General features: G+C 50.7%; 1 protein-coding gene and 1 long non-coding RNA gene across 13 annotated transcripts in view; both read right to left on the minus strand.

Annotated features, from left to right (window-relative positions):
* Positions 1-26,190, minus strand: part of NOL4L (nucleolar protein 4 like) — a 147,674-nt gene that overhangs the window by 34,504 nt on the left and 86,980 nt on the right. For 2 of the 12 annotated variants that reach the window (XM_077951433.1, XM_077951439.1), the window contains exons 1-2: positions 6,484-6,512; positions 5,954-6,023 (exon numbers count right to left, since the gene is read on the minus strand). The exons of 4 other annotated variants lie outside the window; for them this stretch is intronic. In XM_077951433.1, the coding sequence (XP_077807559.1) occupies positions 5,954-6,023; positions 6,484-6,500 (87 nt within the window). In that variant the 5' untranslated portion in view covers positions 6,501-6,512. Of the gene's footprint in view, positions 1-5,215; positions 6,024-6,375; positions 6,444-6,483; positions 6,684-26,190 lie in introns of those variants that run through there. 6 more of the 12 variants (XM_077951435.1, XM_077951442.1, XM_028828307.2 and 3 more) reach the window with 5 other exon arrangements.
* On the minus strand, positions 7,483-8,752 carry LOC144332060 (uncharacterized). Its single transcript, XR_013399781.1, has 2 exons — positions 8,652-8,752; positions 7,483-7,714 (listed from the first exon to the last, which is right to left on the minus strand). It is a non-coding gene; the product is annotated as an uncharacterized LOC144332060 (long non-coding RNA).

Consider the following 26,190-nt stretch of genomic DNA (forward strand, 5'->3'; position numbering starts at 1 on the left):
TGACAACTGCCCCTGCGAGGCCTGCCCCGCCTGCCCCAACGGCCCAGGGGCACGGAGCCAGCAGCACAGCTGGTGTGTAAACCCAGGCGGTCTGTGCCCAGAGCCTGTATCACAGTGTCACCGCACCATGGGCCACCTCACCACATCTCCTCCCTTCAATGGGAGGAACCAGATTCCTTAACGACCAAGTGTCTCAAGATGAGGCCCAGAGGGAACTCATGGGTGATGAGGCTATATTTACACACGCACACACACACAACACACATACACACTCATGCATGCTCACTTTCTTCAATGAGTTGATGTATATTTATTGAGCATCTACTATGTGCTGGCATTGTGCTAGGGACATAGATAACCAAGGCAGGGTTCCTTCACACCAGGCCTTGTTAGCTAGGAAAAGGGACCAGCAAAAATTCTGACCCATCTGTAGGTACAGTGGGGAGAAACTGTGGACACACTGCCTCGTTACCTAACAATGATTGTTCTCTCCCCAGCTCCCAAGGAGTTTTCCCACAGCCTCCAGGGTTCTGCCAGGTGAACCCCAGTTTTGTGAAAGAGGTTCTAAGATTCTGATATCTTGACTGCTATGGCTTTTTTTTAAAGACAGGATCTTACTGTCACATAGGCTGGAGCACAGTGGTGCAATCATGGCTAACTGCAGCCTCGAGCCCCCAGGCTCCTGCCTCAGCCTCCCAAGGAGCTGGCACTACAGGCATACACCACCACGCCTGGCTAACTTTTAATTGTTTGTAGAGACAAGGGCTCACTATATTGCCCAGGCTGGTCTCAAACCCCTGGGCTCAAGTGCCTCGGCCTCCCAAAGTGCTGGGAGTACAGGTGTGAGCTGCCACACCTGGCTGCTACAGCAATTTTTTTGTTTAAGTGAGAAATCAAGTCTATTAAGCCTAACTTTTCAAAAACACACGATACAAAAATAAGTTTTGGTCAGACTTACACAAACCCTTCAACACCCACACTTTCAAGGGCTGAGCTAGAGAAGACTTCCCAAGACCCTCTGCAACCTGTCTGGCGCAGCACGGTCCAGTTCATGGGTATAAGCCCCCCAGTCGCAGATGGGCAGACTATAGCTCCAGTCCCTCACTCACACCCTAAGCCAAGGCTGGAGAAGCAGGCTAATCACAAGGCAGTTACAGGTACACACAGATCAGAATCTGTCAACGACGACTGTGCAGAAGGGGAAAATACACCCAAGTCCAGAGGGCCATGCTGGAGGCAATGGTGCAGGTTGGAGAGTGACCAAGGCCTCAGGCCTGCTCAGAGACCCAAGGTGCTCACTGGCTCACCCAGAGGTCACAGGGTGCCTCTTACTTTTCCCTTCTGGAATGTCAGATGAATTGGGGCTAATTTCTCCCTTTCTGTTAACAAACTTCAACAGAACTTAGAGAATAAAAGTGTGGGCTGGGTGCGATGGCTCACACCTGTAATGCCAACATTTTGGGAGGCTGAGGTGAATGAATTGCTTAAGGCCAGAAGTTCAAGACCCATCTGGGCAACACAGTGAGACCCTGTCTCTATTTACAACAGAAAAGTGTGTGCAGTCTATTACTTCTGGGTTCCCTCTCCTCAGGCCCCATGTGACTGTCCAGTCAGCTACCCCCCCGGTTTCTCTAGCCTCTGCCCTTTGGAAACCCTGAAGCCCGTGGCCTTGCCCACCCAGCAATCATTTATTCCAGCACCAAAGCCATCATGGGTCACAGGGTAATAGAGCCAAAGCCAAATGCTCTTCTGAAAAGGGAACTTAAGAGTTAGGCAGGCAGATGGGTAGCACCCAGTCAGCCTCTGGGACACACCCCAACCTGGGAGCCCTGCCTCTGGGGCAGAGGGAGAGGAGCTGACCAGACCCTCCCTGCTCTTATCTTCAGTCCAAAATTCATGGGCAGGTTCAGTTTCTCTCCACCCAGCTTCTGAGGCCCTTCCTCTTCTGCAGGGTAACTAGCACAACCACTGCCCAGCCCAGGAGGAGGAGAAAACGGGAGACCAGAGGGGAAATGGTGGAAACGGGACTGTATCCATGGCTTGTAACTACGGGCAGGTGCTATCAGTAACCTGATTATTTTACAACTGGGGTCAATTTCTCTGCAACTGGGTTCCTGGTGCCTCTGAAGTTGAGCCATTTGCATCCTCCAGGACCCGGGATCCTGGGGCGTGCCTCACACAGTATTTTCCAGACCCTTCCTGAGAGCTGTAATTCTATCTCTACGGCTTGAGAAAGAAAAGGAGGAGGATTTGCTGAGAATTTAGTGCAATTGTAAGCCATGAGCCCTGACGAGGAGCCCTGGGTGTGTGTTTCAGAGGAAGGCGGGGGCAGGGATGTGCAGGGGATGTTTCTGGGCCGAGCAGGAAAGAGACCCCTCTCTAGAAAGCCCCCAGGCTTGTTCGACAGGAGGCTAAAGCTCCCATTGGGAAGAACACCAGCCTCAGGCGGTTGCCCCAGCACCAGCTCTATCCCAAAGTGGAGTCTCTTCTCAACCCACTGGTAGGCACCACCTTCTGGGCACCTGCAGGCCCCTTCCAGGCCCTGGACATTCTTCCGCAAGAGGCGACTCTCCCCCTTGTCTCCATGTCAGCGAGCATTACACACACAGCCTTCTGAGCATGCCAAGAAGGTACTGAACCGCATGTGACCCCAACTTAACCACTTCAGTTCATCAGATGGCTTATTAATAGGAGACGAAAAACCCCCAGGATCTAAAGCATCAGGGGTTCAAATCCTTGTTGTGAAAGGGCTGCACACATGAAATGTGAGGGTGGTCTGCGCCACAGATATATGAAATATGAGGGTGGTCTGAGCTCCTGGGGGTGTGGGGTCCCAAAGCTGTTGCTTCATGGCTACAACCCAAGCCCACATAGCCACCAGGGAAGGAGGCCAGCCTTCCAGCACTCCCTGCACAATTCCACTCCTTCCTGCGAACATGCCTCCTCTGCTTACTAGCCATGCAAGCACCAGCTCTTCTGGGAAATATGAGGCAGGGAGAGCGGAGACACAGCCAATCACCAACCATACTGGAGTCATTCTCGCTGTCTCTCCCTCACACTCACTCACACACACACCGCGTCTGTCAGAAGCGTATTCCCATCTACATGTGGTCCTGTTGTCCCTGCTGTCATGGACGCCTGGATGCTGGAAGTGAGCATTTCCCACACCTTCCCACTGTATATCGAGTGGAAAACAGGCTTTTGTTCCTAAGCAAAGGCACCTGGCTGCTCCCCATCAGCATTCCTCACCACGAGGGCCTCGCTGGTACCCCAGACCCTGCCATTAACAGGGGTTTCTTTAAAGTGAGGTTGGGGAGAGGAGCTTCAGCAGACAGGGATCTTCCAGCCAAAAGGAAGGCTGGAAGGGAGCCGCTGTGAGCTAATCCCCTGCAGGGCTGTCCTTCCAAGAAAGGCACCCAGACAACACAGAAAAAGTTCTTGAGCAACTCCCAGGCGGTCCAGCTCCACAGAGCCCCAGGGTAGCCGCCACAGGAAAAGTTCCCCAAAGGCGTCTTCTCAGCTGGGAGGAAGGCCGCAGTGATCTCTGTTCCCACTGTGCTGCACGAAGGTGCTGAATAGGGTGGCGTCGCCCAGCTCTAGAGGTGCTGTCTTAAAACCCTGCTCTATTAAGCAAGCCTCAGCCTGAGCCTGGATTAGACAGGAGCTTGATATTATTCAAGGACACATTTAGGCCCTAATGGCTTTCCAATGAAGGGGTAATTTACTACCCGGGGGGTTAAACTACCAGGGGGCCTGGGCCATAAATGGGCCTTTTCCCCAGACCAATTCAGTCCAGAATCTGGCCTGTGTCAGGGGTCAAGACAGGGGCCTGGTCCCATCACACAGACGGCTCTCCCCAGAAGAGTCATGAGGTCCCCCAAACACATCTCCGCACACCCCCTTTTTGGTGTGTGTGAGTTGGGGTGGGGGCAGGCTGGGGTTGCCAGCTGATTCTGGGATAAGTAGGGCTTTATCTCAAGGGACAATCTATTTCAAGCCACAATCCTTCTCAGAAAGGGGAGGAAATCACAGAGTCCAAACACCATTTCAGGTGAAATCAGGAGGTTATTCATCTCCCCTCAGAGCAGACAGAAAGGAAAATCAATGTTTTAGAGGGGGAAAAAAGGTTCCATTTGAATTAATGGGTTTGTGGCTTCTCCATTGATCTGAGCCTCTTCACACTTTCTTTCTGTGCTTTTGTGCTCTTGGGGAGAGGGGAGGGAGTAGGGAATGGGGAGGAGGGGGTGGGCCTCCCATAAGGAAAAGGACGGTCTAACCTTAACCTTTCTACAGGAATAATGCTAATTAGCGAGGCTTAATGAGAACTTCCCCCAGGAAGCGCAGCCCGGTAGGGACGGCCGGACTCGGGCAAACGCAGCTCTGGGTGGAAGCAGGGTCACTTCTGCTCCCGAGTGGCAGGAATAAATATGCGGATTGCACTCCCTCCTCCTCCCCACCCAAAGTGTCCAGCCTTGAGGACTAGGTGGAAGGAGGAGAGAGCGGGCGGAGGTGTAAATCCAACTTAACCCCTGCGCGCGCCCTCGAGCCGGCCGGCTGCCCCCGCCCCGCCGTGTCCCCTCATTAAGGAAGGCCCCTTCGCCAGGGGCCGCCGACGCCCGCGGCTTCCGGTCAGACGGTGCACCTGAGAGGGACACCCCGTCCCCTCCCGGGAAGGACCCGGGCCTGCCGAAGTGGGTTCAACTCTGCAAACCGCGTCTCAACTCCCCGCGCCGCGCCGGGGAACCCCTCCCTGCCACTCAACGCTTCCCGTCCTCACATCCCCAAACACAGTCCACTTCCCTTCTCGTGGCGGCCGCGGCAACCCGAGCCCGGCTCCCACCCCGCCGCCAGCGAACGCCTCCCTCCCCGGGACGCGGTGCCGAGCCCGCTGCACACCGAGCGGCCGTCGCACAATACCGCGGCGCGGCGCGCACAATCACAGCCCCCCAGGACTCGCGGCGCGCACCCCGGGAATGGGGTGCGCCCCGCGACCCCGGGCGCTCGGGGCCAGACACACCTCTCGGGCGCCCCGCGGCCCCCACAATGCAGCCTTCATCGTCCCCCCCACTCTGGGGCACACTCACCCGCCCCCCGCCCCAGCCCACTCCTCCCAGGGCGCAGCCGCTCCCCCGCGCCCCCTTCCTCAGCCCTGGCAAAGGAAGCTTCCCCTGCGCCCCCCTCCCCAGAACCGCCCCCAGCCCCCCGCCCCCCTAACCGCAGCTCAACGGCCGGCGGCAGCAGCCGGAGAAGGGGGGCGGCGGCCGGGGCCCCGGAAACGGCCCGATCGTCGGGATCCTGGCCGGACTCCGTACCTGGGCGGGAGGCGAGGCGGAGATGGGCGGTCGGGATCCGCGAGTGAGCGGGGCGGGCGGCGGTGACAGCCCCACAGCTCCAGCTGCTGCTGCTGCTGCTGCCGCCGCGGCCGCCCGGGGAGAGGGGCTGGCACCGCCGCGGCGCGTCACTGCCCGGCCCGGGGGCGGGGGTGGCTAGGAGGAGGGCCCAGGCGAGCAGCGGCGGCAGCGGCGGCGGCGCCGCGGCCCGGAGGAAGGGGGAGGGGGCACCGGGCACGGGGAGGCGGGGGAGGGGGGCGGGACCGGGCACGGGGCGGGGGCGGGGGGAGGGGAGCGCAGGGAGGGCGCAGGCAGGGGGAGTAGGAGGAGCAGCAGGAGAAGGTGGCGGAGGGGCGGGTGAGAGGGAGGAGTGGGCACGGGGGGGAAGGGGAGAGAGGAAAAGGAGGCACCCAGGGAGAGGGGAGAGGAGAAAGGAGGGAGAGAGGCGCGGGGGGAGAAGAGGAGGAAGGAGGGGGCGCTGGGCCAGGTAGGGGGGGATAAGGGCGCGCTGGACGCGCCGCCGTGCGCTTCGGTGGGGAGAGCGCTCTTAAGGGGGAAGCGCTTCGAGGAAGATCCTTGCAAGGGGCTGAGCCCGGAAAGAAGGCGCTGGGATCTGTGCCTACCCATCGCTCCCGGAGGCCGCGGTCTCTGGGTCCGGTGGGGGCTGGGGGGCGCGGGCACCCGGCAGGCTGTCTGCAGTCAGGCCAGGAGAGGAGACTTGGCCCAAAGAAAGTGACTCAGGCACCCTCAGGAACTCTCGGCGTCCGGGGCCCCTTCGGGCAGCCCTCGACCCCAGTGCGTCTCTTGGGTCCCCAGGGACGCGGGTACTTGTGGGGCGGGTCTGCCGGGCCTCGGGGTTCGGCTCCCCCGGGCGGCCGGAGCGAGACCCCGGGCTGGGAAAGCCAGGCACGTGGCCGGCTCTAGGCCGTGCCCCCGCCCCACCCCCACGGCAGGGCCCCCGGTGCTTGATCAAGTTCAAGCTCGAGCTCCTCGGCACGCTGCCCACCGGCTGCCCCTGCGCGCCCCTCCCCCTCCCCCTCCGTACCGTCTCGCTCTTCACTCTTCCTTTGTCTCTTTCCCACCACTTAGTTTACACCCCCTCCGCCCTCCTCCCTGCCCCACGCAGGCGCCCGAGAGTCCGGGAGGCGCTCACCTGTTCGACCCAAACATCTACGCGACCCTGAGCGCCCGCCGCCCGCTCGCGCCGGCGTGCCCGCCCCCGCCCGGCTGCCGGTCATTGTGCTCCGCCAGCCCACACGGGGCCGGGTCCTGACGGCGCGCGAGCCACAGTTGTAAAGTAATAAGATAATCTCGGGGACGCCGCTCCAGCCCAGACCCGGGCACGCACTGTCCGCGGAGACTGCACCGCCGGGGAGGGGGACCACGCGGAGCCCAGATGCGGTCCCCCCGGCGGACAGACCCCTGCCCGGGGCGGAGGAGGCGGGACGGGCGTCGCGGGATGGGGGCCCTGGACCTCCGAGCAACCTCGGACTCGGCCCGAAAAGCAACACGCTTGTCACCAAACCGCAGAATTAGACCCCGATGGAGAAAATGGGTCAGGGGACCCATTCCCACCCCACCCCTACAAATCCAGACTCTCCGCTACCATAGATCAGCCTCGAAAAAAGCTTGTGCTTCATCAAGGATGGGGAGCTGCCCTCGTGGAATTCTGTGGGGAAATTGCAAAACAAAACAAAACAAAACAAAACACTAAAAAAACCCCGATAAGGATCCCACCTCCTGATTCCTCTGGTCGCACCCGAAGAGGAAGGGCAATTTCTACTGACTCTTTACGCTACCATTCATTCACGGTGGAACCAGCAGAGAAGAGAAAACGAGACAGCCACCGCAATTGTTTGCAATTTTGAAACAGACTGCCTTTAACCCTCCAACTTTTTTTCTGTAAAAAGCCTTTTTCTTTCTTCCTCTGAAAGCTTTGCATTGTGAACAATCCGTGGTAAACAAGGCTCCCTCTACAGCCGCGAGTGGGAAGTACAACCCCACAGGTTCAGAGCCCAGCGTTTACCCGTCAGGAAAATAAAACGATGACAAGACATCACATTAGCGCCACGCAGGCTTCCTTCCGCACATGCTCAAGACTCTGCTGTCAATAGAAAACTCACACTTTCTTTTTAAAAGAGGGTTTAGGCACATTTACTCATTAGCACCTTTTATTCCTGAAATCAAATGTGTTTTCAAACCAATTCACTCTCCCCGGTTTACTAGATCTTCTCATCCTCAGTGGTGTGGGGCAGGTGGGAGGCTTTCTTTATCCACACATGCTGGTGCCCAATAATGATTTTTAGAATGAACTGGTGGCCACAGCTCTTAAGTTCATCCAGGAAATGTGAGTGTTTCCAACGTGGGAACTGTCCATTCTCACTCTGAAAATGAGATAATTCAGGCTCAGGATTTCCCTCTTTCCCCACCACATTTCCAGAGACCTTTGACTTCTCCTGGCCTGAATTACTATTTCACAGCAGTGGTGGACATCTGAGCTTGAAACACAAAGCCAAATCCAACTGAAGTTCAAAGGTGGAATTGAACCCAGATAACCCACCTCTTCTCTGACTAATAAAAGAGAGCTAGTATTGCCCAGGAGGGCAGAGCAGTGATTTTCTGTAGGCATGAAATGTGAACTCATTTACTATCCCTGAGATAAAACAGCCCAGCCCTGCTCAACCCACAGAAAACAGCTGAGAGCCCTGCAGAAACCTGGCTGTTGAGCAGCACCGCAAATTAGGCGAGTTTTCATGTGTGTGTGCTGAAACCCTGGGAAATCTCCCAGATCCTTATTCCTGCAGGAGCTGCCACTCCTGGAGTAACCTTGTGTAGGTTGTTTGCAGTGTCCTTGTGCCACTCCCCCCCTCCTTAAAGTGGCCACAGCATGAGTCCCAACGAGGAATCAGGTGACCTAGTTTCTTGACTACTAATTCTCCCAGTGATGTGTCCCTTCTTCTGGCCCCAGCCTGGTAGGAGAACATGGCAAAGAAAGCTGCTCCCATCTGCTTCGGAGGGGAGGGAGGGGGCAATGCTGCCCCAGGTCCCCTCCAGCCTCTGAAGACACTGGGTGCTTTTGTAAACAGATGATTGGGGTATGCTCTGATGGGGCTTTTTAAACAGCAAACCCCTTTCATGCAGCTTCCCATACGAAGTGAGCATGTCCCACAGGTAGGGACCTGGCCATGGGACTCTGGTTTGCCACTATTAGGACAAATAGGATCTTAATGTGACCACAGCAGACATTGTTCAAGCATGTCAAAGCATTAAAAAAAATTTATCCCCACAAATGACGTATTAATGACAGAGGAGAAAATGTACCTGCACAATGGAGCGATCTGGCAGACACTTCCCAATCAAGTGATCAAATTCAGCAGCCTCCAAAGTGGGGCCACCAGACATGATGTCCTCGGCTCCTGAAGGGAGGCAGTGGAAGACACAGCATCACTTGAGCCGTGTGCTTCCCCAACGTGCTTCATCTGAATCTGCTCCTCAAGAGACAATCAGACAAGAAATCCAGAAAGAGAAACTCCACAACACAATAGTCGTGGACTCTACAAAACATTCATTGTCACTAATTGACTTTCTAAATGATGAGGTGAAAGAGAAATTACAGGTGGCTCACACCTGTAATTCCAGCACTTTGGGAGGCCGAGGCGGATGGATCACCAGAGGTCAGGGGTTCGAGACCAGCCTGGCCAACATGGTGAAACCTGGTCTCTACTAAAAATACAAAATTGGATGGGCGCGGTGGGGGCATGCCTATAATCCCAGCTACTCGGGAGGCTGGGGTAGGAGAATTGCTTGAACCCGGGAGGCAGAGGGTGCAGCGAGCCAAGATCATGCCCTTGCGCTCCAGCCTGGGCAACAGGAGCGAAACTCCATCTCCAAAGAATTAAAGAGAGAGAAATAACAACTAAACTTAATGTGTGACTCTTCTTAGATCCTGTAGAGGAGTGAGGTGCGGACAACGGGTAGGGGAGAGGCAGAGGATGGGGGTGGAGTGAGGGTGGAGGCCAGGGTGGGCTCTGGGCTGAGTGGTCAGGGAAGAGCTCTCCCAGGAGGGAGCCACTAGGTGTCCTAATCCCCAGAGGGCAGAAGTTCACATCTGGGTGAAGACCTGGGGGCACTGGAACAGCTGGTGCAAAGCTGCTGAGGAAGGGAACAGTGGCCAGAGTGGCTAGAGCAATGTGGGCCATGGGGAGGACGGGAGGGATGAGCGTCGGGGGGCAAACAGGGCCAAGTGTCCAACATCCTGAACACCCCCCCTGACCCCGTGAGGTGTGTGGGCTTTACACTGGGAGTGAGGAGAGGATGCAATGTGAATTACGTTTTTAGATCGGGGAGATGAGATTATAAAGGAGCAGAAGTGGTGACAAGGAGGCCAGCGAGGAGGTCCAATGGAAAGAGTGTCGTCAGATGGGACTAGTTCAAATTCTGGCTCTGACACTAGATGGATGACTTTGGGCACCATACCTAAACCTCTCTAAGCATCCGTTTCCTCATCTACACATGATCCACAATGTTTTTGTTTGTTTGTTTTGTTTTATTTTTGATCGAGTCTTGCTGTGTCACCCAGGCTGGAGTGCAGTGGCATGATCCTGGCTCACTGCATCCTCTGCCTCCCTGACTTAGTCAAGCCATTCTTGTGTCTCAGCCTCCCAAGTAGCTAGGATTACAGGCATGCGCCACCATGCCTGGCTAATTTTTGTATTTTTAGTAGAGATGGAGTTTTACCATGTTGTCCAGGCTGGTCTCAAGCTCCTGGACTCAAGTGATCCACCCGCCTTGGCCTTCCAAAGATCCACTATGTTTAACATGTGTTTAATGTAGCATTTGGCACCGAATTTTTCCCTTTGAGATTACAAACTGTGTTAGACAGTCTCCAAGATGGCCCATGATGACCCTCACTGCCCAGTTTCATACCCTGGTACCATCACAACGCACAGGGCTGTGGAACCAGTGGTATACTGTGGAAATGAGCGTGTGTGACTGCCAAGGCTAGATCCTAAAAGACATCTTGATCTTTTCTCCAGAGGGAGTGCTTGGTAGATAGTAGCTTTTATCATCAACGGTATCAGGATTGTACATTTCATAATTGCACAGTCAGGATCACATCCCTCTCTCCAAATGCTACACCAGTTCACTCTGCCACCAGCAATATCTAGCAGCATTCATTTCGCGGCATACTTGTCACTGCTTACTATTAGCAATCTCTTTTATCTCTGTCAATCTGAGGGGCAAAGAATGCTGTCTCTTATTTTCCTTTGCTCCTCTTCACTTGGGAATGTAAGTAGATGTTTCTGTGCACTGTGTATTTATGGGGCACTTGTATTTCTTTTTCTTTCTTTTTTTTTTCTTTTGAGAATAACCTGTTCATATCCTTTGCCAATTTCTCTATTTGAATTGTTGGTCTTTTTTTTTTTGGTAAGAACTTTTTGGAAATAAGTAAAATTAATCTTTTGTCATGTATTTTGCAAATATGTTTTCCTTTTGTTGTCTTTTTATTTAGTTTATGACAAGTTTTTTTAGCCATATGGAAATTTTACATTTTTATATCATCTGATTTTTTTGTTTGTTTGTTTTTTCCTTTAGGGCTTTAGGGCTCCAGGTTAAAACAAAAGTTTTTTTTCCACTCTAAGATTACAAAAGTAATTCGCCCATATTTTCTTCTGGAAACTTTATATCTTCATTACATTTAAATCTTTATTCCATCTGTTATTTATCTCAATGTAAGTAGCAAAGTGGGGGATCTAGCTTATTTTTTTCTAAATGGCTTTCTAAGTGGTGTTAATTCCATCTTTTATTTTTTATTTTTGAGACAGGGTCTCACTCTGCTACCCAGACTGAAGTGCAGTGGCACGATCTTGGCTCACTTCAGGCTTAATCTCCTGGGCTCAAGTGATCCTCCTGCCTTAGCCTCCCAAAATGCTGGAATTACAGGCAAGAGTCACTGCACCCGGCCTACATATCATTTTTGAAATAACTCATCTTTATCCACTAATTGGAAATGTCATCTTATACTAATTTTCTATTATGTATGGATTTTTATTATATTCTGTTGATCTACCTATTCCTGTCTCAGTATTATGGCTTTAAAATATGTTTTCTGGGCTGGGCGCAGTGGCTCACGCCTGTAATCCAAGCACTTTGGGAGGCCGAGGTGGGCGGATCACAAGGTCAGGAGACTGAGACCATTGTGGCTAACGCGGTGAAACCCCGTCTCTACTAAAAAATACAAAAAAACTAGCCGGGCGTCGTAGCGGGCGCCTGTAGTCCCAACTACTTGGGAGGCTGAGGCAGGAGAATGGTGTGAACCTGGGAGAAAGAGCTTGCAGTGAGCCGAGATCACACCACTGCACTCCAGCCTGGGCGACAGAGTGAGACTCCGTCTCAAATAAATAAATAAATAAATAAAATATGTTTTCTGGCCTGGCATGGTGGCTCATGCCTGTAATCCCAGCACTTTGCAAAGCTGAGGCGGGCAGATCACTTCAGGTCATGAATTTGAGACCAGCCTGGCCAACATGGTAAAACCCCATCTATACTAAAAATACAAAATTAGCTGGGCGTGGTGGTACGTGTCTGTAGTCCTAGCTACTGGGGAGGCTGAGGCAGAAGAATCACTTGAATCCGGGAAGGGGAGGTTGCAATAAGCTGAGATCATGCCACTGCACTCTAGCCTGGGCAACAGAGACTCCATCTCAAAAAAAAAAAAAAAATATATATATATATATATATATATACACACACACACACACACACATTACACACACACATATATATATATGTGTGTATATATATATATGTTTTCCTACTAGGTAGGGCTAGCATCCATCTCCACCCCATAAACTGTCCCTGCCTACACCATAACAAAAATAATTAAAGCAGTATCACAGCCCAGAGGTGCTCTAGGTGCAGCATATTTATGGAGAAAGGAGAGATGTTTCTCCTGGGGGACTGGGGGTGAGAGGGAAGGTTCCTGGAAGAGATGACATTTACTGTGAACCAAAGAAGGTGGGAGGCTTGCAACAGGTGGAAAGTAGGGAAGGCATCTGGCTGGAAGAGGAGGACGTGGAGAACACCAGGGTTTCACATGTGCCTAGATTCAAAACACCTGACCTGCAGGCTGGGCCGCAGCGCAGACTATCCATTTGTTCTTTATATTAACTGATTTTTGCATAGCAGCCTGCAACCTCACAGTCAGTTTGACACCTTTGCTGAAATCTAGGAGAAACAGTCCAATACTATTTCCTCATTCTTCTCCATTTAGATAAATTTTCCATTACAAATACAACTAACTGAGCCTGACTTGTTGAAATACATTCTCCCGAAAACCACGATAAAAGGTAAAAATTACAATTTCATTATTCTCCTTTTCAAAAAGTCTTGCTTTAAAATGTCATCAGTTAATTCTGGTCATGTCACTCTCCTATTCCAAAACCTTCAATAGCTCCCAGTCACGGGGGGAATCGAGTTATAGCTCTCTCTGGTCTGGCATTGGGAGGCCCCACTGCCCTGTTGGCCTTATTTCCTTCTGTTCCTCTCTGGGAACTCTATTGCAGATGGACTCACCATCTTTTGTCCCCCAGTCACCCATGTGCAACTCCTCCATGCTTTGACCACACATGTTTTTAGGCCTGTGTACCTTCCAAAAATATGTACAGAGGCCCTACCACGCACCAGGCACCATGACAAGTGCAGGTGACATGGCAATGAACAATACGGACTCAGGGTTGACCACAGGGAGCCTCCAGGCCAGCAGGGGAGACAGAAATTAAACAAGTGACGTCATGGGATCCTGACCTGCCTGTGGGTCATGGGCAGTGTATTCCAATTTGTACTGGATAGTCCTGAAACGTTCTAGGAAGGAAGTGCCCAGGGTGTGAGAAGGACGTAGCAGATCTGGGAGAGCTCCACTGAGGAGGTGACATTGAAGTTGGGCACTGAAGGATGCATGGGTATTCCTGAGGTGGAAAGGTGCCTGGGCTGTCAACAAAGACAACTTCCATCCCAGGCAAATCAACATCCCTCCACAGACTGCCGCCCAGCTGGCTCTGAACTGATGCATTTGTGGTACTTCCTGTTTCTTGCATTAAACTTCATTTTCCCAACTGGGCCATTCGCTCTGAGGGCTGGGACAGGTTCTTAGAAGAGTTACCCTGCACACAGTAGGGATGCATCACTCAGGCCCCGTTCTGCCCACTGCCAACACAGCTCTGAAGTCTTCAACAGAGCTCAGAATGCAGCGGGCCATCCTGGACACAGGCCACACTTTGTAACTCTCATGGGTAATGCACACGCCTCTTTTCCCTCCCTTCTTTTCTAGTGCCCTTGGAGAGGCTCAGAGAAAACACCAAGGCCAGCCACAACCCTGCATTTCCACTTGCAGGTGTGTACACAATAAAATGAACACAGATGTTCCCTAAAGAACACATAGTAGGCCGGGCATGGTGGCTCACATCCATAATCCCAGCACTTTGGGAGGATCACTTGAAGTCAGTTCGAGATAAGCCTGGGCAACATAGCAAGACCCTGTCTCTGCAAAAAGAAATTTAGCTGTGCATGGTGGCATGCACCCATAGTCCTAGCTACTGTGGAGGCTGAGGTGGGAGGATTGCTTGAGCCTGGGAGATCAAGGCTGCAGTGAGCTGTGATTGTGCCACTGCATTCCAGCCTGGGCCACAGAGCATGACTCTGTCTGGAAAGAAAGAAAGGAAAGAAGAAAAACACATAGCAGACTGGTAGGCTAGTCATAGCAGCACTATTCACAACACCTCCCAAATGTCTACCAATGAAGGATGGATACATTATGGGCGCTCCCATACCATGAAATACTACTCAGCCATGAAAAGAAACAAACTACTGATGCATGCCATAACACAGATGACTCTCACACACTTATGCTTGTGAGCAAATGAGCACATGCTGTACAGTTCCATTCTATAAAGTTCTAGAACAGCAAAATCAATGTATACTCCTAGAAGTCAGGTCAGTAGTCACCCTGGCCCAGGGACAGTGACTAGAGGGAGCACAAGGGTCTTTGGGGTGGTGCCGAATTTTTTTATTTTTATTTTTTTTAGATGGAGTCTCACTCTGTTACCCAGGCTGGAGTGCAGTGGCCAGAACTCAGCTCACTGCAAGCTCCACCTCCCGGGTTCACGCCATTCTCCTGCCTCAGTCTCCCGAGTAGCTGGGACTACAGGCACCCGCCACCTCGCCCGGCTAGTTTTTTGTATTTTTTAGTAGAGATGGGGTTTCACCGTGTTAGCCAGGATGGTCTCGATCTCCTGATCTCGTGATCCGCCCGTCTCGGCCTCCCAAAGTGCTGGGATTACAGGCTTGAGCCACTGCACCCAGCCGATGTTTTGTTTCTTGATCTGATATGGGTCACAGGAGGTGGGGTCAGTTTGTGAACTTGGCTGAGCTGTGAAACTGAGTGATGGGTGCTCTTTTCTGAATGTGCTTTATGCTTCAGTAGAAGTTTCAAAAGGGGAAGCAGCAAGCCAGGCCAGGTTCCATGGCTGAGCAGCCTGGAGCTCGTTGTAGTCAATTACTGCGACCCACTGGACACCAGGTACCTGTGCTGGGCAGTGTTCATGTGTTATCTTATTTAATCCACCAAATAACAAGGTTGATATTCATTGCCATTGTGCACATGAAGTCTAAGGGCTTCTGGGAGGAAGATTAAGTGACTCGCTCAGTCACCCAAGAGTGGGGAAACTGGCACTCAGAGAGCAGAGGACACGTCCACAGTCATGGAGCTAGAATCCAGTGGCTGTGCTGGACTAAGATGTGTGGGTCTCCAGGGTGTGTGGTAGGCCCTGCAAAGGTGAGACCACTGAGCCAGGCCACATGGTGCTGTGCTTCACCGACCTCCAGCAGAGCAGAAGGAGGAACCCACCAGAGCGAATTGGATGCAGCCAGAGATTTCCCTTGGGCCAGGACCTGGGAATGGGCTGGGGCTGCTGTGAGGCCCTGCCTCGGGATGGACCCCAGGGCTTCTCCATACAAGCCTTGGAAGGAGGCTGGCCTTGGAAGCCTAAGGGATGAAACTCTAGCTGGCTCTCCGGCAGGTGAGCAGAGGTAAGGACCCTCCATGGGCTGTGGGGCTGCGAGACTAGCTTACGTTCACTAGGTCCAAGGAAGCCATGCAGGGAAACGGGAGCAGGTTACCAAGAGAAGGGGGCAGGTAGCACCTCCTGCCAGGGCCCTCAGTCTCTTCGTGACAGAGCCCCCAGGTCTGGTGTGGATGATGGCCCAAGGCTCTGGGGCCTGGGATGCTGCACGGGGACCTTTCTGGGGCTGAATCTGGTGTGGGGGGTCATGTTCAGGTGTGGAGGGGAGTGGGCGGCTGTGGACACGCTCTGTTTGCACTCAGGCCCTTCGTCGTGTGAACTCGGGCAGGTGAGTTGACTCTCCAAGCCCTGGTCTCCTCATCTCTAGAATGAGGCAGCAGCAGCAGGGGCTTGTTTTTGAAGGTTGCTGTGATGGCTGAAGAGGGCTGGACTGGCGCCGGGCACAGAGCACCGCCCGAATCTTAGTTATGGATCATGATGGTACTATGAAAACTAAGTAATAACTCCATCATTAGTCCACACGCATTTACTGAGCCCCTACTATATTCCAAGGCCCAGTCCAGGTGCAGGGACCGCGGTGGTGAGATAAGCAGACCTGGGTCTGTCCACGTGGAGCCGATAGTGCTAGCGCTGCTGCGGCCTCAGCTTGTCCCTACCCTGACTATTGCTTTCTTTTTCCTTTCTCTCTCCCCACCCCTTCCCTTGAGAAATAACAGCATTAAGGTTGGAGAGACTAGGGCTCTCTTTCTTACTAATTCTATGACTTCAGACAAATTACTGGCCAGGCACGGTGGTTCATGCCTATAATCCCAGCACTTTGGGAGGCCAAGGCAGGTGGATCACCTGAGGTCAGGAGTTCAAGACAGTCTGACCAACATGGTGAAACCTGGTCTCTACTAAAAATACAAAAATTAGCTGGGTGTGGTGGTGCATGCCTGTAATCCTAGCTACTTGGGAGGCTGAGGCAGGAGAATCACTGGAACCCAGGAGATCGAGGCTGCAGTGAGCAGAGATCACGCCGCTGCACTCCAGCCTGGGCCACAGAGTGAGATTCCATCTCAAAAAAAAAAAAAAAAAAACCCCACACACAAAAACAAATTACTTAAGCTCTCTAAAGCTGAGCCTCAGTGTCCCTGTGTGCTGAGGAACTGAATTATGTGTCTGGGGGGTACCTGGCACACAGAAGGCCCCCAACAATTGCTGTTCCTGCTCCCCTGCCTGCCTCCCTCTCCTCTCTTCTCTTTCCTCCCCACTTCCCCCGTTTCCTTTCCTTACCATTCTTTTTCTCTGCCCAAGCCTTTGGCATCTCAACACCCAAAGCGATTGTCAAAGTTTAGTTGATGGTGCCCAGGCTATGGCAGAGACTGTGAACCAGTTTTCTTGATATTATACCCTGAATCAACATTCTCTCTTATCTTTTTCAGCCAGAGGGTAGAAACATGAAATTCTTTCTTTCCCAGCCTCCCTTACAACTGGGAACCACGTGACCCTCTTGCAGCAATGAGACAACACAATGCCTTGAACGTGGACAAGGTTAGAGCAATAGCAGGCAACTTGCAACCATGAGGAAAAGACTCAACAACATCACAGAGACACCAACCCAACGTTAAAAATGGCACCAGCGGCGGCTCCTCCATTCTTCTTGTTTTAGGGTAAAATAACTTCATGTTTTGCTATAGTCAGCTGGGTTTGGGGGCCTGTAGTCAAAAGCATTCCTGACTCGTTCACATGGCTCCTGTCCGCGGGTGGACTAGATGGCAAGGATCCCCGACTCCCATGTTGCCTTTTCTCTTTCAAGAGGACACAGGAGCCTCTTGACTCTTTGAAGAGGACACAGGGGTGCTACGTCCAGGCACCTGCTGTGCGTACTGTGGTGCCTGGGGAGCAGACAAGCATTTAGTTCCCTCACCTGTGGACTCTGCAGGAGGGAAAACTGTCATGGCTGCTGCACAAATGTGCCTGGGCACTTCCCCAGCTACAGGAGTATCCCAGTTAAAGGACATCTTCTGTTTCTATCTTACCTCTTCTTGAGGTATTTAGAGCCATTCTAAATGCCACAGCCTTAGAATGACCAGGGGCTGGCAGGGCATGGGCTCTGTGACTCATATCTGTCGAGGAGGCTGCTTGTGCTTGCGCTGGACCGAGCCCCTCTCCCCGACTGTCTTCAGCACCGCAGGCCAAAGCTCAGGGCTGCCCAGGCCTGTTCCTGGAGTGGTGCAGAAGGAAGCAGATGGGCTGCTGGGGACGAAAGGGGCAGGTGGGCGGGCTCTGGGCCCTGTGCCCAGCATTGCCAGCAACATGCCTGTCTGCTGCTGACCCCTGACCCACTGAACTTCCTCCCCAGAAGACAGTCCCTTAAAGAAAGGGGTTCCTCCATCAAAATGAAAAATTTGAAAGCCACAGATGTCTGACCCAAACCTGCTGATCTAGTAAGAGGGAAGCTGCAGCATGAAGAAGTTAGATGGCTGGGGCACAGTGGCTCATGTCCCAGCACTTTGGGGAGGCTGAGGTGGGTGGACTGCTTAAGCCCAGGAGTTCAGGACCAGTCTGGGCAACATGGTGAGACCCCATCCCTACAAAAAATACAAACATTAGCTGGGCGCAGTGTTGCACACCTGTGGTCCCAGCTACTCGAGAGGCTGAGGTGGGAGAATCGCTTGAGCTCAGGAGGTCAAGGCTGCAGTGAGCTGTGATCACATCACTGCACCCCAATAAAAGTTAGATGACCCGTGGGGCACAGGCACACCTAAAACCAGAGTTGCTGGACTCCCTCTCAGGTGCTCATCTCTACTTTCGACCTGAGACAGGCCCAGGTCCCTGCCCTGCTCCCCTCTGGCAGAGAAAGATCACCACTAGGCTTCATATCACAACACATGAGCATCCAGCTGGCAGGCCCTGGGAGCACTGCCTCTGAAGACGGCTCCCAGGCATAGCTCCCCCTCACTCCTCTATTCGAGCCCCACTGCTGTTCCTACCCCAGGGTCTTTGCACATGCGGTCGCCTGTGCCTGGAAAGCCCTCCCACTTCATCTCTGCAGGGCTGGCCACTTCTCACCATTCAGGCCTTGGCTCGGATGCCGCCTCTTCAGAGAGGCCTTCTCGCCCTGAGGCACAGTCTGTCATCTTACTCTATTTTAATTATCTACTCCAAATTTCTTCCTCTTGCATATTTTTTTTTATATTGCCTTGTTTATCATCTCCAGGCCTGTGAGCTCCTAGGGATGGGTGCCTCATCTGTCTCATTCACTGGGGTATCCTCTATGCTTGGAATGACATCCAGCATGTAGCAGGAACCTCAGAAATGATTTTTTGAGTGAACGAAGGAAGAAATTTCTTTCTTTCCTTTTTTTTTTTTTTTTTTTGAGACAGAGTTTCACTCTTGTTGCCCAGGCTGCAGTACAGTGGCATGATCTCAGTTCACTGCAACCTCTGCCTCCCGGTTCAAGCGATTCTCCTGTCTCAGCCTCCCGAGTAGCTGGGACTACAGGTGCCTACCACCACAGCCAGCTAATTTTTTGTATTTTTAGTAGAGACAGGGCTTCATCATGTTGGCTGGGCTGGTCTCAAACTGACCTCAGGTGATCTACCTGCCTCAGCCTCCCAAAGTGCTGGGATTATAGGTGTGAACCACCATACTCGGCCTAGGAAATTTCTTTAAAATTACACGATGCTGTGTTGCAGGGAGGACAAGGGTCTGGTGGGCCGTGAGCGGAAGCTGTGCTGTGTGCCTCTCAGTCTGAAGAGGGGTGGGGGAGCTACCCACCCGCTGGGATCCACCCAGTCACCCCGAGCAAAACAAAGCAGCCAGCACAAATTCACAAAGCAACACTGCGTCCTCCCGCCCTCAAAAAAAAAAAAAAAAAAAAAAAAAAAAAAAAAAAGCCCGATAATGAGGTAAACACAATAATGACCAGGAAAAAGCTTGGCCATGCTTCTTCCAGTCCACCCAAAGCCATTATCTCTAATTGATCTCCAGACATCAGCTGCTGAAGCGTCTGAAACCCTCCTGCACCCTCCAGGTCTGGTTACAAAGCCCTGGGCCCACCCACCTGCCCCGTGGAGTCAGGTCTCCTGGAGCTGCTCTTTGCTGGGGGTGATGGGGCCTATCTGGGCCCCACAAGAAAAGGACCCATCAGGCTGACAAGAGTCAGGGTGGGTCAAGAACCTGTGGAAAAGCCACAACCACTAAATGCTCAGCTGCCGGGGGCTGAGCTGCCTGAGTTTCAGTGCCTTAAGCAGAAGGCTTGACAAAGCCATCAGGGGTCCTGCATTCAAAACAAAAAGCAAAGAAAACCAGGGAGGGCTGCAGAAAGCACCCTGCTCAAAATATCCCACTAGTTCTGGGTGAAAGAGGCACCCAAAAGCTGCAGTGAGGAGTTTAGTTGTGAAATGGAACAGCACTTAGCCACAAGATCACGACTCCCTTCTGGACCTTGATCAGGCTGTGGCGGTTACAAGGCGGCCATTGGTACAGGGACCATCTGGATATTTTGAGCTGCTCCTTCCTGGCCCAGCCCAGGAAAGACGTCTCCTTTCCTGTTAGGTCTCTCTTGTCCTTAGAAACAGAGCTGGAGTCTGCTCCCTGGGCTGCCTGGCAGGGGTGTTTTACTGCCAGAGCTCTGACCAGACAGAGCCACTGCCTCCCCTCATTCATGGACGCCCAGGTAGCAGCTCCTGACCACTGCAAGCTTTTCCCTTGACACACACAAAGCTACCCCAGGTCAGCCCTGCATGCAGGGTTGCTGCTTGTGGCACCAGGCAGCTCTCCTGCTTGCACCAGTAAATTACAAGTGCTTCGTACATGTTTTTCCCCAGATAATAAAGTTGAAAGGCCACCTCAGCATCCTCGCATTTGTGGGGGTGGAGGTCTGCAGCCCGGAAGGGGCTCCAGCCTCAAGGAACTGCTGGGGACAATGAGCCGTTCAGGTTTGGGGTATCTGCCAACCCCATCAGGCACTGGCTTTCCAAACAGGGTGGTGGCTGTTTTCCACTTTCCCACACAGTTTCAGGGAAGCAGGAGGAAAGAAAAGACAGACCTCTCCCAGCCCAGGTTGCCCTCACAAAACAGAAGAAATGCTCATTTTCTGTGAGCATTTGGAAACTGTAGTAAGTTTTTAGAAAGCACCTCAGGATGTTCAAGAACATACACTGATTGCAAAAATAATGCCCCATAACAAAAGATGTTTGACAATGAGCTTTTCACACCTCTCTCTGTTCTTAAAAAAAAAAAAAAAAAAAAAAAAAAGGTTTCTGAGAAATCATTCCCTCTCAAGTTTAGAAATGCCCTAGTTTCACAGGGCACAGTGGCTCATGCCTGTCATTCCAGCACTTTAGGAGGCCAAAGTGGGAGGATTGCTTGAGCCCAGGAGTTCAGGACCAGCCTGAGCAACACGTGAAGCCCCATCTCTACAAAAAATGCAAAAAATTAGCCAGGTGAGGTGGTATGTGCCTGTGTTCCCAGCTACTAAGGAGGCTGAGGTGAGAGGATCACTAGAGCCTGGGAAGTCGAGGCTGCACTGAGCTGTGATTGCAACACTGCACTCCACCCTGGGCAATGGGAGTGAGACCCCGTCTCAAAAAAAAAAAAAAAGATAAAAAGAAATGCACTATTTTCTTTGGGAGGCCCAGAAGTCCAAGATCAGCCTGGGCAACAAAGTGAGGCACTGTTTCTACTTTAAAAAATTGTTGTTTGTTTGTTTGTTTGTTTTTGAGACAGTCTTGCTCTGTTGCCCAGGCTAGAGTGCAGTGGTGCGATCTCAGCTCACTGCAACCTCCGCCTCCCAGGTTCAAGTGATTCTCCTGCCTCAACCTCCTGAGTAGATGGGGTTACAGGCTCCTGCCACCACCCCTGGCTAATTTTTGTATTTTTAGTAGAGACGAAGCTTCACCATGTTGGTCAGGCTGGTCTCAAACTCCTGACCTTGTGATCTGCCCACCTCGGCCTCCCAAAGTGCTGGGATTACAGGCGTGAGCTACTGATCCCCGCCAAAACAAAATTTTTTAAAAAGAAATGTCCTATTTTGCGTGATACCATTTTAGGAGCATGGGGAATGCTGTGCTGTCCATGTTCAGAGCCCCCCGATTCTGACACTGGGCTCATGGTGCTCCTGGCTCACAGTCCACCTCTGTTTGTCAGTGAACAAAGCAGCCTGGGATAAAGTGTCTTCGCTTAATGCTCATGTGGGCAGATCAGTGGTGCTGCTGCAGTATTTTTCTCCACCAAAAAGGGGGTACACACATTTTCAGGCATTAAAGAAACAATTTTTGGCCAGGTGCAGTGGCTCATGCCTGTAATCCCAGCACTTTGGGAGGCTGAGGCAGGCAGATCACTTGAGGCCAGGAGTTTGAGACCAGCTTGGCCAACATGGTGAAACCCCATCTCCACTAAAAATGCAAAAATTAGCCGGGCATGGTGGCGGGCATCTGTAGTCCTAGCTACTTAGTCGGCTGAGGCAGGAGAATTGCTTGAACCCGGGTGGCGGAGGTTGTAGTGAGTCAAGATTTTGCCACTGCACTCTAGCCTGGGCAACAGAGGGAGACCCTATCTCGAGAAAAAAAAAAAAAGGAAAAATTATGTTTTTCAAAGTAATGAAAACTTGAAAGCCAGCAAAACTTTTAAAAAGAAAGCCAACAAAGGAGAAATCACTCCTACTAGATATCAAAACATGTGATAAAGTTTTCACACTTAAAACAGTTTGGTGCTGCTACACGAATAGTCAAGGAGCCCAGTGGACCAAACAGAAGTAGATGCTGTTTTGGATGGAAACTTAGTAAGTTTTAAAGGTGTCATCTCAAATCAGTGGGGGAAAGTGGAGTATTTAACAAACAATGCTGAGACAAAAGGGTTAACCAGAATCTGTATCTCAGAATATGTCAGCATAAGCTCCAAATGGATCAAAGATTAAATATAAAAAATGAAAATAAAACCATGTATGCTTTTTTCTCTGTCGGCCGGAAGGGCCTGTAAGAAAGGACACTTCGGCCAGGCACGGTGGCTCATGCCTGTAATCCCAGTACTTTGGGAGGCCGAGGAGGGTAGATCACGAGGTCAGGAGATCGAGACCATCCTGGTTAACATGGTAAAACCTTGTCTCTACTAAAAATACAAAAAATTAGCCAGGCGTGGTGGCAGGCGCCTGTAGTCCCAACTACTCGGGAGGCTGGGCAGGAGAATGGTGTGAACCTGGGAGGCAGAGCTTGCAGTGAGCCGAGATCGCATCACTGCACTCCAGCTTGGGAGACAGAGCCAGACTCTGTCTTTAAAAAAAAAAAAAAAAAGAAAAAGAAAGGTCACTTCAGTACCAATGAGTACACACAGTGCCCAGATCTTGTTGTTTTGTTTTGTTTTATATAAAATGTATAGAGATGAGGTTTCGCTATGTTGCCCAGGCTGGTTTTGAACTCCTGAACTCAAGAGACCCTTCTGCCTCGCCTCCCAAAGTGTTGTCATAATGGGTGTAAGCCACCATGCCCGGTCAGATATTTTGGTTTTTAATATGGTTTTCCAATAAAAGGAATCAGAGCTCCTTGGAGAAATGACTGATTCTAGGATTGGGGCAGGAAATATGCAAGATGAACCTGGAGTCTTACAGTGCCAGAAAGCAAGGAAGCACTAAAAAAACAAGAAACGAACAAACAAAAACCCCAAACACCAATGAGGTATGGCAAAAGAGCACAGGAAACAACTGAAAAAGCTCCCGATGGCCAAAGCTAGAACAATTTGTACAACAAAATGAAGAAGTATTGAATGATTACCAAAGCATAAAATAAACAGCTATGAGTCCCGACTTCTATAAATGGCTGCATAAATTAACAAGTGGGGGAGGAGAAACAAATCTCCTATGCATGAGCAATCTAAATAATTTACGTCGATAATTCACCCTAAAAAGGGCAGAGCATGACTCCCCACTCTTCAGGTGTGGGTTGCACACGGTGCCTTCCTTCCCAAGTGCACAGTGTGGAAAGAAGGAAAGTCACTTGACAGCAGAGAAATCTGACAAGCATTATCTCAACCAGGTGTGATCAAGGCCAATGGCAACAGTCACAAATCATGTTGATATTATGGACCCTTAACAGGATGTGATTAAAACAATGCCCCATGTCTGTGGTCTTCCTCCTAATAACCCATAACCCCAGTTTTATATAGAGAAAAACATCAAATTTCTAAATCCTACAAAATACATGACTAGTACTCTTCGAAACTGTCAAGGTTATCAAAAACAAGGAAAGTCTGAGAAACTGTCAAAGCCCAAAGAAGACTAAAGGGACATGACAATTAAATGTAATTAAATGTTACAATGAAAATTAAATGTTGTATCCTGGATGAAATCTTGGAACAGAAAAGGAAATTAGGTAAAAGCTAAGGGAATCTAAATAAACTATAGACTTTAGTTACAATAATGTATCAATGTGGTTCATCAATGGTAACAAATGTATCACCTTAATGTAAGACATTGATAATAGGGAAACTGTGTGTGTCTGGGAGTGGGCAATGTGGATACTCTGTACTATCTTCCCAATTTTTCTGTAAAGTTAAAACTGTTCTCAAAAATAGTCTATCAAAAAAATGAAAACATAAAACTACTAAAAGAAAACGTGGGGGTGGAACGGAATTAGCCTTTTTAAGACTCAAATGCAGAAGTGATCTGAAGAAAAAATTGATACATTTGAGTACATAAAAATAAAAATGACAACACACACAGCATAGGCAAGATCAAAAGAGAGAGAGCTACGGATGGGGAAAAGGAGGCAATGACTAACTCTGGGGAATCCAAAGAAAGGAAATGTAAGGAAACGTAATCATAGCATGCTAATTGGGTCAGCTATGAGTAATATGCACACAGTCATAATAATATAAACAATGAATAGCAATCCATCTAAATAGAGAGGTATAGATATGTTGTGGGATGGAGGAAGGAGAAATAATAAGTGTATTTATAAGAGGGTGTAAGAGTGCAAATACTTATTTCCTACAGCAAGAAATTAACAACAACAAAAGCCCCAACAGAAAAATCAAGAACTAATAGTACAAGCAGGTTATTTTGAAATAGGAGTTAAATACCAGAAGAGACAGCTAAAAGATAAGAAAGAAAAGAGGCTGTCCCTAGGGAGTAGATACTGAAGTGAGGAGGCTGGGGCAGGGTCTGCTATTTTTCTATATGATTTTAAAAAATGTATTCTAGGCCAGGTGTGGTGGCTCACGCCTGTAATCCCAGCACTTTGGGAGGCTGAGGCAGGCAGATCACCTGAGGTCAGGAGTTCAAGACCAGTCTGGCCAACATGGTAAAACCCCGTCTCTACTAAAAGTACAAAAATTAGCTGGGTTTGGTGGTGGGCGCCTGTAATCCCAGCTACTCAGGAGTCTGAGGCAGGAGAAACACCTGAACCAGGGAGGCAGAGGTTGCAGTGAGGATCATGCCACTACACTCCAGCCTAGGTGACTCAAAATAATAATAATAATAATAAAGTATTCTATCTATTAAAATAAAAATAAATGCAGGCTGGGTGTGGTGGCTTACACCTGTAATCCCAGCACTTTGGGAAGACGAGGCGGGTGCATTACCTGAGGTCAGGAGTTCGAGACCAGGCTGGCCAACATGATGAAACTCCATCTCTACTAAAAATACAAAAATTAGCCAGGCGTGGTGGTAGGCACCTGTAATCCCAGCTACTCGGGAGGCTGAGGCAGGAGACTCTCTTGAACTTAAGAGCAGAGGTTGCAACAAGCTGAGATCACATCATTGCACTCCAGCCTGGGCAACAAGAGTGAAACTCTATCTCAAAATAAAAAATAAACATAAAAAAAAATGCAAATAAATCAAAACTGTTTAAAAAGGGGTAAAGGGCCATCCAGAAGTGATTTCTGTAGGTGAGCTGCCCTAGGATTGTGGTGGATGGTCTAGGGGCACAAGGTAGAGGCTCACAGCAGCTTCTCCACCTGCATGCCCTCTCACAGCAGAAATGCGCCAAGAATCGTCCTCTGCCTAGGGAAATCACAACAGCAGGCTTGGTCAAGGACAGTATTTCAGTTGCTTTTGTTTTCTTGCTGTAGCATAAACCTTCTACAGGGCCAGGAATTTACTGAGACAGGACGAAGGTCTGGGCTATAGATTCTCAGATCCTGAAAATGTTGCCGATGGCATTTCAGGCCTTTTCTGTGGTCTCATGGTGGCAAGTAAGGCCCCTGCAGCTCAGCTACACAACAAGAGGAGGTAATAGATAGAGCAAAGGAAAGAAGCCAGAGGCGGACCAGCAAGGCTGGAAGTAGGGAAGACAGGTGGTGGGACGGGTAGGAGCCTGGGAGGCTGTGAACTGAGAGGAAAGTGGTCGCCTCAGTGGGAGAGCCCCATGGGGAAAGAATGAGGCAGACTAAAATCTAGGCAGCCAAAGCAGCAGACCCCACACCCTCACAAATGCTACAGGGTCTACCCCACTTATTGCTCCATGCACGTTTTCAGGAGCAGACACAGATGCTCAAAGTTTGAACAGTCTAGAGAAATGGCTATTCCAAGACAGTAGCAAAATCTGCAAATGGTGGAAAGAGAGTGGAGATGGCAAAGATATGCTGAGAGCTAGAAAGAAAGATTCTGCCTCTTACAGCAAAGCTTAACAGACCTCCTCACTTCCCGCAAGGGCTGACCTCCAAGTTCTGGAGTGTCACTGGGAAACTGTCTTTGATCATCATAAAATATCACACTTTTCCTTACTTAATGCTTTTTTTGCCTTGAATATTTATTTAACATTATCACTACTCCCTCTTTTTTGTTTTAATTTTCCTTTTTG

The sequence above is a fragment of the Macaca mulatta genome, chromosome 10 (assembly GCF_049350105.2).
Source record: "Macaca mulatta isolate MMU2019108-1 chromosome 10, T2T-MMU8v2.0, whole genome shotgun sequence".
In the NCBI taxonomy this organism is placed as follows: Eukaryota; Metazoa; Chordata; class Mammalia; order Primates; family Cercopithecidae; genus Macaca; species Macaca mulatta.